The following is a 14,683-nucleotide window of genomic DNA, read 5'->3' as shown; positions in this document are numbered from 1 at the left end:
CAGAATACACAGTGCATCGCAGTTTGTTGCGTATGGGGCTGCATAGCCGCAGACCAGTCAGGGTGCCCATGCTGACCCCTGTACAGCAGTGGGCTGAGCATCAGAACTGGACCACGGAGCAATGGAAGAAGGTGGCCTGGTCTGATGAATCACATTTTCTTTTACATCACGTGGATGGCCGGGTGTGTGTGCGTCGCTTACTTGGGGAACACATGGCACCAGGATGCACTCTGGGAAGAAGGCAAGCCGGCGGAGGCAGTGTGATGCTTTGGGCAATGTTCTGCTGGGAAACCTCGGGTCCTGCCATCCATGTGGATGTTACTTTGACACGTACCACCTACCTAAGCATTGTTGCAGACCATGTACACCCTTTCATGGAAACAGTATTCCCTGGTGGCTGTGGCCTCTTTCAGCAGGATAATGCGCCCTGCCAAAAAAATGCCAAAGCAAAAATGGTTCAGGAATGGTTTGAGGAGCACAACGAGTTTGAGGTGTTGACTTGGCCTCCAAATTCTCCAATCTCAATCCAATAGAGCATCTCTGGGATGTGCTGAACAAACAAGTCCGATCCATGGAGGACCCACCTCGCAACTTACAGGACTTAAAGGATCTGCTGCTAACATATTGGTGCCAGATAACACAGCACACCTTCAGGGGTCTAGTGGAGTCCGTGCCTCAACGGGTCAGGGCTGTTTTGGCAGCAAAAGGGAGACCAACACAATATTAGGAATGTGGTCAATTCTTAGGCCTGATCGGTGTGTGATAGATATATGTAAAACTTTCTATTCATTACAAATTCTGAAATAAATTAAACATGGTTTACAATACAAAATATTAAGCGGCTCTACGGTTTTCAACTTTTATATGCAATGTCTCTGCAGTTTCAATGAACCAAACCAAACATGTGACTACTCGGTCATTCAAATAACTAGTAAGATGTGCAGAAGAAAAAGCAGAACACAGGAGTGCAAGTGAAGCAGAATGAACAGTTTATTGTACCCAGTACAGATTATAAACTCAGCAGTGTAAGGTACACATTGTGAGGGGACAAGGTTAAGCCTGTACAAGTGCAGACAACCCTTCTATGGTGGATGTTGAGACAAGCCCCTCATTCGATGAGAAAACGGTTATTTTATAAGCTGCACCTCTCATTTAAAAGGCACTGCTCTCTACCCAACAAGAAAGGGTGTCCGGTAACCACTGGTGTGCAGTCACTGCAACACAGGGATCCATTTAAAACATACATAGAGTATCTGTTACAGGCAGAACTATACAGCTTATACAATAAAATCAAATAAATGCAGACTTTGCAAAAATATATAAGTTCATCTTTCCAAAAAAAAGAAAAGAAAAAAGAAAATAAGAGAGAGAGAGAGAATACAAATGCAGAGAACTCCACAATTTCTTCTTTGTCCAGCATAAAGCGATATGTTAGTGGACAGCTGATCATCGAATACGTCATGCAAAAGGTAGCAGTGGTCTTTCGTGAACTTGACACTGGCAATGAGTAGCTGACCAGGAAAATTTATTTTTCTTGTACCATATTGCATGCAATGCCTGCTTTCCTGGTGCATTAAAATATAGAATGATGCCAAAAATAATGTAAGAGGCTAAATGTTTTTGACCTTTACTTACACTAAAGTGTGGAGAAATTCTGACTAGTGCATCCCTTTTGAAAGTGAGAAAAGGATATGAACTCAAAATTTGGCTTTTCAGGGACTGGAAAATTAAATAGCAACAGGCATACAACAGAAATACATTTAAAATGAGTTAACAGTCTTGTGAAGTTGACTAAATATACTTAAGAGTGCCTCTGGTTTAACTTCACATCAACAACCCCTGGGTTAACCAGCATGAAAACAAAACGCTTTTATAAAACTAACACTTGACAAAGGATTCGGAACAAAACCAATGATACAAAAAGAACATGTTCAGTATTCCTCAGCATAATTAAAGCTGTCCACATTTCATTCAACAAAAGTGTATAAAAGCCAGCTTTCTAAAGAGTCTAAAGAAATGGGTCTTTTTTTTTCTCCTTGCAAAATAAAGCCCTTTTGACTTCTTGTCTATATGGTTTGGAGGTAAAACCAAATGAATTCGGACCAAAAAGGCAACTATTAAATAGTGCTGCATTTAAGGGTTTTTCTGTGAGGATGTCTCTTAATAATTTGATACCAATTTTCCTTTTAAAAAAAAAACAGATTGTCAAAAACAGAATTGCTACAATTCTCGCAGTGAGATCCGTCAGTCTTTCGGCGCCGGTCAGCTCCAGCTCAACCTCTCCATCTCTGCGGCAGTGACGTTTGCCACGAGGAAGGTTTAAGCGTGGGAAACCAACTTTCCTCACCTCCTTGACACCTTCTCGTGGGCTGACGCCAGAGAAAAGGTGGCTCGCAGATTTCTCCTCGTTCTTTTTTAATGATTGGGAGGGTTAATCTGGAAGTGGGCAACAGTTTAAAAGGAGTCGAGGCAAGAGGGACAGATGTGTTTCAGTCAGATCAGTACACATAACCGTCAGGGAAAGGCATTCCAGCAACACACTGCTCGCCACTGTCTACCAAGTAAGAAGCCCCCTCGTCGTAGTGCGCCAACGGAAGAGTGTCGTCGTCCACTCCGGGCAAGCCGTCGGGGTCTGCTTTAAGGTTGGGCCTCTGGTTGTCTGGGAAGGCCATGGAGAAAAGGGCCTCGGGATCACACACAAATTTGTACACATACCTCTCACCAGCAACCTGAAGAGAGAAATGAGGTATTAGATTATCCCCCAAAAGATTTGGAAAATTGAGGCAACTATTGTCATTACGAGTAAAGCATAGAGTAAAAGAAATGTGAACCTGCCTTTACCTTCTGCATGATTCCCTTCTCATAATAGTAACGAAGTGAGCGACTCAGCTTGTCGTAGTTCATGGCCGGTCTGTTCTTTTGAATGCCCCAGCGTCGGGCCACCTGAAAACGCAGACAATGATCATTTCATTTAGTTCATTCATTTTATTTAGTTGCCAGTTTAATTTATTTAGCAATTTAATACGCACAACCAAAATGGAATGGAATGAATGCAGTGTCACTTCCAGGGAAATGCAACAACAAAAAATGGATGTTGTAGCCACAATGAAAGCCACTGTGGCTTTTTATGTCATAAATTACTTGCAATTTAGAGCAGTCAAACGCTCTGACAAAATTCATGTTTGCTAACAATTAGTGGCAGATGCCCTTTCTCTGAGAGCAACAGTGTGTCAAGTTCTGGGAGGGAGCCAATTATCTGGGAGAATTATTCAGTCACATGACTTCATGGATAAAATAATATGATGATATGCATTTAATCATTTATTCTGTAAATCTGTTTTCATTAATGAAATGTCTTCTTAAAGGAGTAATTCACCACTGGCAAAAACTTGGCTATCCATGCAGTAGAAAGGCCGAAATAGTTTTGGGCAGGAATATACACTTGCCGCCTCTTTGTAAAATGTACTAGCAATATCTGAGTGAAAATTGTTTTAAAGTACACCATTTTTTTTTCAGTGTACAATCTGCAGTTTGTAGAGCTGTCAAATAAACCAGAAGATCTGGGTTCAGGTGATAAAATGAGAAACACTGTTTATTCTACCAACATCATAATTCAAAGCTGATTGAAAAATCTGTGAATTTGTCCTTTAATGAATGTTATCCACCTCAAGCAAAAAGTTGTATTTCTTAATTTGTTTCATTAAGCATTTTTTTGGTGATATCACATAATATATGAATAAAACCCCAGCTACCAAAAACGAGAAGCCTATTGTAAACAGTGTGTGTGCGCTTGTTAGGTGCTGACCTCCTCTGGCTCAATAAGTTTGAACTCCATTCCACGTCCTGTCCAGGCAATGAAATGACCATTGGCAGGATCATCCAGCAGCGTAACCAGAAACTGCCAAAGCTGGAGGGAGCCACGACGTTGGTAAGGCGGACCGTCACGATACACAGAAGGCTCTTGCTTTACCTTCCCTGTCAGGAACAAGAATTACGAGGATTAGAGTTTGGCACAGTGGTGTGAGCAAGCAGACGAGAAATTCCAACACAAATGCTGCTAATGTGGACGCAGTGTTCATTTCGCACCGCCATACTAGAAGGGGGTGCCTGGATGAATCTGAACAACAAAGACCGAACATTTGAAAACTACTGAGATGGCTTGACCATTAAGTTGCATTTCATTTACAACTATACATGACCTGTGGTGAAATCTTACCTTCAAGCCTCTCGGGAACCACGCAGGTGTCGTCAAAATACAACTGTTGATCTCTGTCAAATGAGAAGTCTACAAGCAAAGGGAGGAAAGAGATACTACATGTAAGATTAAAATAAAAAGGATACAATGATTTTAGCAAGCTAAAGCTGCAGTGAGGTAATATACGCTTTAAATGGCGAGGTCACTTACTCTCATGGTTTTGGTAGAAGCTTGCTGCTCTCCCAAATGAAGACTGACACTTAGGCACTTCTGCAAAACATGAAAAAATGGGCCCATTAAAAAGGAGAAATTAAAAATTTTATTTAATTTCAGCTAGTTTTCAAAGCAATATTTTCATTTTTTAGTTAGTTTAACAAACGAAAATAACTAAAACTGAAATTAAAAAAAATAGACATAAACTTAAACATTATTAGGAATTATAATTAAAATGAAAACAGAAAATATTAATATTTTGAATAAATATTTTAATTAAAATAGTATCTCAAAGATAGTAAAATAACACTTTCTACTTTAAATCTAATATAGAAATAGAGATTTAAAAAGGGACATATTTTTGGATTTGGCATCTGAACAGAGGTTGAGGGAGCGACGATGAAAAATAGTGATTCAGATGGAACAGCTGGGCCATGAATGTCCAGTCTCACACATCTGGTAGTGCTGGCTAAGCTCATATCAACACACCAAAGAAACACGCAGCATTAGCAATGAGTCCACGGAGTCACCAAATAGGATTAGCCACCGTGTCGAGATCCTGCACCATGAAAATCAAGTTTTATTTGTCCTTGTGTGTCCTGGTGATTCGGCAGGCCACTCCGCCCCTTTGCTGTCTTACTTTGAGTATGTGATCCTCATTTATTGCATCAGATGCATCATCTGTCAGGCTGCTGTACAGATGAAAAGACTCATTCTCATTTATAAGAAGGACGGTAAGAGGATTTGGAATTACATCACTAACCTGCAAACATAAACCTAGATGGATAGTATAACGCGAGAAGAATGTCCAAGACTGAATGTATGGATCACAAACAGGAAGATGAGCTAAGCTTTTGGACAATAGGATGCATAAGTTAACCCTATGCTGAGACAGGACAAGAACCATAAAAATCTTGAGGTGGATTACCAAACTGGTCTCAGATATGATTTCTTAATGCTATATAGAATTATTAAAAGGTTGCAGTATAAAAAAATAATAATTATCTTCTCTGAATGTCTCTTCTTTGTACGAAAAAGTTCAAGGTGTGTATGTGTGCATGCTTTTGTTCATATACACCTTACTAAACAACGCTAAAAGTCACAAGCCCATGCAAGCACACAACACACATTCCATGCCCTCACCCAGACAGCTCTCATGAGGCCCAGCCAGATTGTGAACCATTTCTAAGAAATGGGACAGTCCTCACCAGAGTCAAAGCAGAAGTCTCGTGGCTCTTGCTTGATGGCCATTGGATGGAAGGCAGCCTGGGATGGGCCCATGTTGGGAACACCTTGCTCAGCGTAGCGAGGGTCTAGAAGCTCCTGTTTGAAGCCCTGAGGAGGCACAGGAACCAGAGGCTCTGACATTTGCCGATGGTAAGGTGGCCTTCCATCTCTTGGTGAAGTGCTGGGGACTTGTGGCATGAAGTTGGGTCTTCCCTGGGTGTCAGAAGGTGGGAATGGAAGGCAAGGCTCTGAAAGTTGCCGCTGAAACCTGGAAGATAACAGCAACATTACAAAAAAACCCCCCACAAACAAATCTGGACTAAATGACAAGAAGCACTTTGAGTTAAATCCACGCAGCTGCTTATGATTCAAGGAAGTCATAAACAAACAGCATGTAAATATATAAATGTTTTGGTCATGTGACACAGGATAAATAAAGGAGCAGCTTAGCACTAACACTTTAGAGTCTTCTGCTACTGGCTGTAAATGATGTGCCACGCATTCTCTGGTAAGCTCCCAGGAATTCAGCTACAGGTGGCAGGACGAGATGCCAGCTAATCTGTTCCCACGGGGGTCATATTATTATACCACCCCAGCTGTGATGTACACTACATTTTTTGACATCAAGTGAGCATTGCTGAAAGGTCTTCTGCCATACAATACAATATAATAATTAAATAATATAATATAATATATGCATAAAAGTGACAGTAAGGAGTCAGGACATTTATAAATGTCACTAAAAAATGGTTTCAAATAAATATTTTAATAATAAATTAAAATAAAAACAGTTATTTTAAATTGTAATATTTTCACAATCTTTCATCAAATAAATGCAATCTTGGAGAGCATAATTGACTTCTTTGGACACATTTAAAAAAAGAAAATCTTTTGAACTATAATATAACATCCCAATAAATGTACTATTTTGCATATTGTAGTACTCATTGTAGATAGATCACTTTTGTACTTCATGCTAACAGTAAGGTATAAACTATTCCATAGAAACCATGCAGAGACTGACCTAGGTTCATTATTGAAGTGAGGGTCACGGTTTAGGGGTGGACAGGGCACTGCAAAAGGTGGGCTCTGGCTGTGGTGAGGGAGTGTCGTCTGGCTAGGCGAGGTCTTGTTCATTGAAGGCTGCCCATGAAGGAGACGCTGCCCTAATGTTGTGTTGGAGACAGGGGGAGGAGTCTGTTCATGCAGCGGATGTGTCCCCAGAGTGTTGGCGGAGCCACATGGTGAAACGGGCGTTGAGGGAGGAGTCAATGGCTTAAACCCAGCTGTGGGCTTCCTTTCATAGGCACTGTATTGAGGAAAATGAGGACAGTCAATCACCACACTCATTATAATGACAAGAAGGTCTTGATGCTGAGATGGATATATAAGAAAGTACCTGTAGCTATAAAGGCACTTCTCTCCATACGGCATGGGACTTCTATCCTGGCTACAGGGGGAGAGCTCTTTGGAGGGACTCAGTTCCCGTTTGATCTTCGCCGCTGGTGGACCATGAAACATCACTGTGGAGGAAAAAAAGGAGAAAGATGTTTCTAATCGAACACATCAACACAAGTGCAGTGAAACGCTTCAGAAGGAGATTCTTCTCCACCATTAAACCCCCATATTTCACGGGTAATGACAATCGACTGTGAAGCATAAAAGCTCTTCGTTCTGCCCATCAGTATCATGGTGCAGAACAACACATGCAATCAAAGCACTCCCCTCTGATTTCCATCATAGCCGAGTCAATACTCATGAATCAGTGTGGTCGTAATTCAATGATTGTGAATGATTTTCCTCCCCGCACTGTAACCATTAGCCCCTGGATCTCTGCATCAAGCTCTCATATCCGGCGCCACATAATGGCCAACGCAACTGGATCCACACGAGTCGAGCCAGATAAATCACCCAGACTGTACTGGGCTTAAAAGACAATCAGTAGGCACGTGAAAGCTCAAATGCATTCGTTAAACGGTTAGTTCACCCAAAAACGACCATATTTGGTGTGCTTTATATGCATGTGCATTGATCATATGTGAAGAAAAGCCTATACTAAATCTGTTCCTCATAAAAGTGATTGTGTAGCTTCAGCATACTCGGATTAAAGTGCTCGATTCACATGGATTACTTTTACGATCTCTTTATGAACTTTTTGAAACATCAAAGTTTTTGTGGAATGGATTTTCATTAAAAATATCTACATTTGTCTTTCGAAAATAAACAAAAGTCTTATAAGTTTGGAACGACAATTTTCAACTTTGGGTGAACTTAAAAGGTGCATGCACTCTTCCTCAATCTATTAAAGTGAGGAGATGTTCTGCTCTGTGGCCAATGGAGTTATTGCAAGAGAAAAGGCCACTCCCCCTTGATATGGTACTGGGAAAGTGTAGGAGGGCATGGGGTGCCATGTGACGTCCAGATGACCCGTTGGTACTGAAAAGTCTGTAATAAGAGCTTGCACAAGAAGAAACCATGGCTTGCATTCAAAAAGTGCCTCATTTTATAAACCGCATGCCACAAACGTTCATAACAATCTTCTGCTTTTCAGTAACGCCACGCTGACATGCAAAACTGGACCAAAATGCATGCTCTGGTACACACCCTGTCTCCCAGCCTCAACATCAGACGAAAACAAAAACAAACTCCAGTGACAAAACGGGGGGAAAAAAAATAACATAAAATGCTTCGCGAGCATTCCTCAAGTATTTCCTTTGGCTTTGATTCCTGTGGCCAGGCTCAAACAATTTGGGTGCATTTGGACAGAGAACCCTCAATGAAATGAGTTTTAGTAGCTGTGGATTCAGTGGGTTTAGGTAGGCCGTGAGGGGAAGCCTTTTTCTCTCACCCTTCCCGTTGGAATCCGGTCCATTCCAGAGGCTGAACGGAGTGCAGGAAAGTGTGAAATCTGATTATGAGCTTGGATCATGTGATGCTGATACCAATCGGCTGATTTGACTGAAAAAATAGGTAGTTGTGGGGGTTCGCGCTGAGAGGATTCAGGCAAGAATGAAAAGAGGAAAAACCATTTAAGTCCTGATAAATCAAAGCACCATTGGGTTCAGTTTGTGGGGATGCTATACTACTGACCATGTAAAAGAGCAGATCAATTTCTTTAAGAATTAGTGCATGCTAAAAAAATAAACTATATTATGAACTCCGTTTGCGAGACTGAATGTTAGCATCTTCAACAAATCAACAAGAATGTCTGGCCACTCGGCACCATCCTTAGTCTAAAATTTCATTTGTTTCCCATTAAAAACTTTGGCTTTAAATTTGAGCAAGAGATGAATAATAAATAGCTCCAAGAGTTCAGTCTCTGCCGTTTTCCCTAGCCATTTTTGGACTGCATCCAAAGTACATTGCCAAGGAGAATAAATAATACATCTCAAGGTACTCACAGCTCTCCGACTGGAAATCTGGGACAAACTGTTCGTCATCGGGCACCTGAGCTGTGGAGAGAGATTGGAGAGCATGAAGGAGATGCAAACAATGCTCCCTGCTGATAAACAATCGGCAGATCAATGTCATTTTGTCAGACAGCGTTTATCTGTATTTTTTCGTTCCTCTAAAAATGAACAGCCATCTTAGTGCCAACTTTTTGGATACTGCCGCAAGGCTGGTGCAACAGACCAAATTAAATAGCTAGCGTGTCATGAAAAATAAACAGGAGCTGGGACAAAGTGTATCACTTAGAAATGATATATTCCACATGCATACATTATGAGAAATGTTAATGAGTCTGAAATATAAATGTCAGCTGCATGACAAAGCACAAATGACATGCATGAAAATAAAATATGTTACAAACCTTCAGCGATCCAGATCTCCTGCAGCTGGCTGAGGTCCTGAAAAAGTTCTGTGGATGACAGGCAAACACAAGACAGTCAGAGAGCATGAAAAGCCACTATGATCCAAGTATTTGATAAATGAAAGGCAGCCTTCAACAATCACAGCATCGATCAAACTACTTTGAGCACATATACTTCTCTCTCTCTGTTAATGTATCTCAATAATCAGATCCATCTGCTAAACATGCATTAGTCATGTTCATTAGGTTGAAATTACCCTCTGTGTCCTGAGCAAGTTCACTCTCCACTAATTTTCTTTTTCTGTCATTAACTGGTCGGCTATACGGTTCCTCCACTTGCAATGACTTCTGCTGTGGAAAAACACTTTGGTCAGTGTCCACTAATTTAATGTTGAAAAAAATTGTTAATGTTGCTTCATGCTACTACAGAAATGCAGAAGTATACTTACATTAGGTGGGACCATAAATGGTACTTGCTGGTCATAAAATCCGTCCATGTCACCTGGGTCTTCAAGGAGGCTCCCAGAAAAGGGTCTTCGCTTAAAAGCGATTGTTATATTGACCACTTTGGGTCTGTTTTCTGTAAGGGCGGGATTAAAAAAAAAGAGAAGATTAATCATGCAATAGATCTACTGGACAGTCAAGTGTGTCCCACATCAAAACAACAAGCCCTGCAAACAGGCTGACAAAACCCTCAGATCCATCTGATCCTGTGTATTCATCCTCCCCCTTTTCTCTCTGTTACCCATCACAACATCACTCCTGACAGAGCGTATGTGTAAAGACAGAGAGAGAGAGAGAGACAGAGAGAGAGAGAGAGAGAGAGAGAGAGAGAGAGAGAGAGAGAGAGAGAGAGAGAGAGAGAGAGAGAGAGAGAGAGAGAGAGACAGAGACAGAGAGATGCGTAATGCAATCCGCAGCAGAGATGAATGTAAACCTTACATAAGCAAAGCCAACCATCTGTGCCCGTGATTAGACTATGAAAAGAGTGATGAACACATTAAGATAAATTGAGGAAAATGGAAACCGTACATTTCATGATACATTGATATTGCACTTATATAACAGTCCATGAATAAACATTGAAGAACTAAATTGTTGGCCAAGCATCTATTCTGAGGAACACATTCTGGATACTAACTTACTGGATCAACTGCACGCTTGGGAGGGGCGACTGTGAGGACTATGCCAACTTTTCTTGTGATACTTCACCACAAAACAACAACTCTCTTACTTAATACTATTTATTATAAACAATAATGATCATAAATAATTAGAACTTATTCATTTAAAGTATTAACTAAGCATATATTAATATAAAACAATATACATAAATATCATGAGTATTAACAACATTGTATTATTATGCATTTGTTTCATTATTTGTATTATTTCCTGTCATGCTCACTAACAAAACAATTGTTTACTCAATACTTTATGCATTTTAATTTTTTATTATGCATTATCAACATGTACACCTACAATGAAATTATATATTAATAGATGAGAAATTATGAAAGTCTAACTAAGTTACCTACAATGATCCGCTACCATGGGAGACAATACGGAAAACTTCAGCGGCTAAGAGTTCAGCCATAAATACAATAAGTTACATGGACAACGAAACAGCTCGCACTTTTATCCGTTCACCTTAAACCCGCACTTTTGTTATTCCAAAAATGCATGGAAAATTAAAACCAAATTAGTACAAATAACTCAAAACACAGAAAAATGATATGACCAGCAATGCAAGTCAACAGAACGCAATTATTTTTTTTATCTCTCCCGTCTTTCCTTTTGGAATAGAGACTTTTCGAATACACATTTTGTGTAATATTATGGGGAAATAGGCGAAAAGACATATACGCTTGAATTAATAATTTAAAGCAAATATTGAAATGATCAGGGGTGAGGACCTCCTCCACCCGGAGCCCCCTGACGGCCTCTTGTTTTTCTCAATGAAGTGAAACTCGATCCGTGAGGGGGGAAAAACGAGACCTCCATTCACAAAACCATACACTGTTCAGGCTGCACCGACCTCGCCTATAAATGTCAGGTATGGTCAGCACCAATGCTGGCCTTACACGCTTCACTAACAACTGCAACTGTGCAAAATATGATAGGAAAACTTCATGCATTAAAATGGTTGCCAAAGTGTATAAGCCCTCTCTTGGAGAAAATGGCGTTCGCTTTCCCCCAAGGCGAGATAGCTGTATTTGCCGTTGCAAGCCCACGATAAAACTTACGCGCTGCGGAGAAACAACCGCTTTCACACAGATATTTCAGTCCACGCCGTGTAAATATTCGAGGACTGAGTGTTAAACTCACCCTATAGATGACGTGCCTCTCGCAATGGACTCAAAAAAACACGGTTTCAGGTTGTAATCCCAAAAGGATGCCGTCCGCTCGCACTGATCAATAGATCCGCTCTCTCCAACACTCAAAACTTGAATGAGGTTTGGTAAATGGACTGCTCGGTTTTCCCTTGGGCTCGAGAGGCATTTGGCTCTGTAAGCCCATTGGCTCCGAGCGTACGTCGTTCACATTTCTAAACCAATGGTTTGTGAGGATAACTTGGAATATGTATTAAGCGCCGAGCGACCAATCGAAGCCTCGTATGTCCTATTTTTATGAATGGCTGAGTTTCATTCACTTTCAAGATTTTTCCTCGCACGTTTCCAGAGGCTCTTAAAGGGACAGAGACCAAGAAGTAGAATCGCAAGCAAAACACATCAGAAGTTGGAGGACAATTCACTAAAAGCAATTCAAGTGAGTTTTACACAAACAAAATGCGGTAAACAAATGTAACAATCAATGGTTATTTCATGTCTCAATAAACTTTGCAAACACCTCTTACTGTGATCATAAAACACTGAATAATTTGGTATAGGAACCCTGTGGAATTTCCTATAGGATTTTAGAATAGTTCGTTTCAGTTTACTTTTCATGATGTATTTTGTGTGTGTTAAAATAATATCTGTGGTTAACATAAGAGACTTAGTACTACATGTCTTGTTCTACAAAATAAATAATCCAAAACTGTTTAACATTTAAACGAACATTTAAACATTTTAAAATGTACAAAGGTATTCTCAAAACAACAAGTCACTTAAATATGTATATTTAATAATAATAATATAGAATATTTTTTCTAATTTTATGATTAAAACAAAAGTTATTTGTGTTGTTGAATAAAATGCAAGTCTCTCCAAGTAGGCTAGTTAAATAGAGATTAGAGTACAATAATATTATTATTTATTATCTGCTACAGTGGTATCACAATCAACTGCGCAATCTTGTGATGTGCAAAGGATTTACAATGTATTATTGTGGTCAAGGCCAGATGTCCTAGAATCTATATTTAACAGAGCGGTTTCTGTGAAAAGAGAGCGAGAGAAATTCAAGCGTCAAGTGTGAGGAGGATAATCTTTAAAATCCTTCTGGCTTTCGAGAAGAGCCCACTTTCACAGGAGGACAATGAGAGCAGGAAAGAGATGTGCAGTATGCAGTTACTGGTATCATTGTTTCTCCTGCTTGACGCTGGGCTTTTCAGCACTGCAGAGCTGTCAGGGTCTCCTTTTTATAGCACCTTTCACTAATGTGGTGGGAGGTGGGAAGAGGGTGGCCAAGAGCATATTGCATTTCCATTCTGCTTCTTAAATCCAGAGCGGTTGTGACACTGGAATCAGTGGCACAGAAGCACACCTCTCTCTTTGATACATTACAGTTTTAAGGGACGAACATTGAAGCGATCCGCTATCACTCACTGTGATACGCAGAGAGGCTCTGCTCATCAGAAGGGCTTATTTGTGCCCATGACTGGGTCAGTGTGACAGTTCTGGCAGCTTGCCCTTCTCTGGAAATGGGGGCTAATCCGTGGAAGGAGATGTACTGCACATGACAATAGTGAAAGACAGGGCAGCAAATCTCATCCCTACACCTGTATTATATGTAACACAAAGAAAAATTGAAAGTTGAAACCTTAATCTCGCATGTAACCCATGTAATATGATTGGCGAGTCCAGAATCAAGGAATGCACTCAGTAAAATCAGCTTGACACAGACAGTTAATAGAGTGGAATGAAGGATAACACAGCCTCAGGCCACTGGTGCTCTCCCAAAGAGAGACATGATGGGACTTGATGACTATTAATAGTTCATGGAGAGATAATTCCTGCCTCATTATCTCCGCACATCCAAAAAGCGTAGGCTTCGCCCCAGCTCACAGCTTCTTGTTGTGTCATCTGCATTTTTCTTCTAACAGGGCTGTATTTACAAGCACAGAGGCCACAGGGCTGCCTGACAAAAACAAACAGTCGTATACAGCCTCACAGGGCATCCATCTAATACAATTGATAATCTCTCAAATTAATTTTCCCTTGATTTCTTTAAAAGAGACAAAAAACAGTTAGGCACTTACAATGGAAGCAAATGGATATTTGGAGCTTTTGGAGGATTTAAAAACAGAAATGTGATTCTTATAATTTTATAAAGGCACTTACATTCATTTTTATGGACTTTTTAGGGTCTAAGTCAATGGATTGGTTCTCCAAAAGTGCCTTGCTTTAAAGTTTTATCTTTACATTTTTTAAATAAAACAAGAAATGGACATTTTTGTGGTGATCAACATGACACCACAATTAGAGCGTTTTCAAAATGGTGCCATATAGAAGAACCATTTTTGGTTTGAACAGTTCTTAAAATAACCACTTTTTTATTAGTGAAGAACATTTTAAATAATGTAAAGAACGTTTTTTCCACTATAAAGAACCTTTTGTGAAAGGTTTCATGGATGTTAAAGGGTCTATTTCAAGCATTCTGACTTATTTACACTGTTAAAGAGTCGGATTCTCACACTAAACATGGCCAAAATTCCAAAAAACAAGTTGGACGTATGACAGAGTATTTCTGTGCCAAATACACTCCTTCAGGATTCTAATACGTTTCGGAAAGTTTTTTCCAAGTCATAAAGGGCGGAATTGCTTATGGGCACTTCTCCCGGATGAGCGTGTATAGGAGCCGTCGGCAGCGCTGTCATTTTGTTTTTAGAAAACAAAATCAACAATGTCACTAAAGAAGTGTGTTTTTGGTTGTGAGGGAAAGATAACCTTGTTCAGCTTCCAAAATAACCCAGCGTTAAGGGAACAGTGGATGCAGTTTATTTATCCGGAGCAACAACGGAGTTCTGCAGGTGTGTTTTTTTGTTCCCGGTCATGAGTTGAAACCACAGGCGTTGA

The 14,683-nt window shown here is 40.2% G+C and overlaps 1 protein-coding gene across 4 annotated transcripts; it reads right to left on the bottom strand.

Moving 5' to 3' along the window:
• Positions 1-966: 966 nt before the first annotated feature.
• etv5a (ETS variant transcription factor 5a) lies at positions 967-12,004 on the bottom strand. Of its 4 annotated transcripts, none has more exons than XM_079822032.1 (13): positions 11,775-12,004; positions 9,896-10,026; positions 9,704-9,794; positions 9,447-9,494; positions 9,037-9,087; positions 7,035-7,158; positions 6,660-6,944; positions 5,617-5,903; positions 4,406-4,465; positions 4,217-4,285; positions 3,806-3,975; positions 2,842-2,943; positions 967-2,729 (listed from the first exon to the last, which is right to left on the bottom strand). In XM_079822032.1, the coding sequence occupies exons 2-13, from the start codon at positions 9,941-9,943 to the stop codon at positions 2,499-2,501; spliced, it is 1,566 nt and encodes a 521-aa protein (XP_079678158.1). In that variant the 5' UTR covers positions 9,944-10,026; positions 11,775-12,004; the 3' UTR covers positions 967-2,498. The 4 variants fall into 4 exon arrangements, with proteins under 4 accessions (XP_079678158.1, XP_079678157.1, XP_079678155.1 ...); XM_079822031.1 differs by having other exon boundaries at positions 9,704-9,797; positions 11,775-11,946; XM_079822029.1 differs by having other exon boundaries at positions 2,836-2,943; positions 9,704-9,797; positions 11,775-11,899.
• Between the last annotated feature and the right edge of the window lie 2,679 nt (positions 12,005-14,683).

Source organism: Gobio gobio, assembly GCF_949357685.1.
Source record: "Gobio gobio genome assembly, chromosome: 7".
Lineage (NCBI taxonomy): Eukaryota > Metazoa > Chordata > Actinopteri > Cypriniformes > Gobionidae > Gobio > Gobio gobio.
The sequence above is the reverse complement of the archived record's forward strand: the minus strand, read 5'-3'. Positions and strand labels throughout refer to the sequence as shown.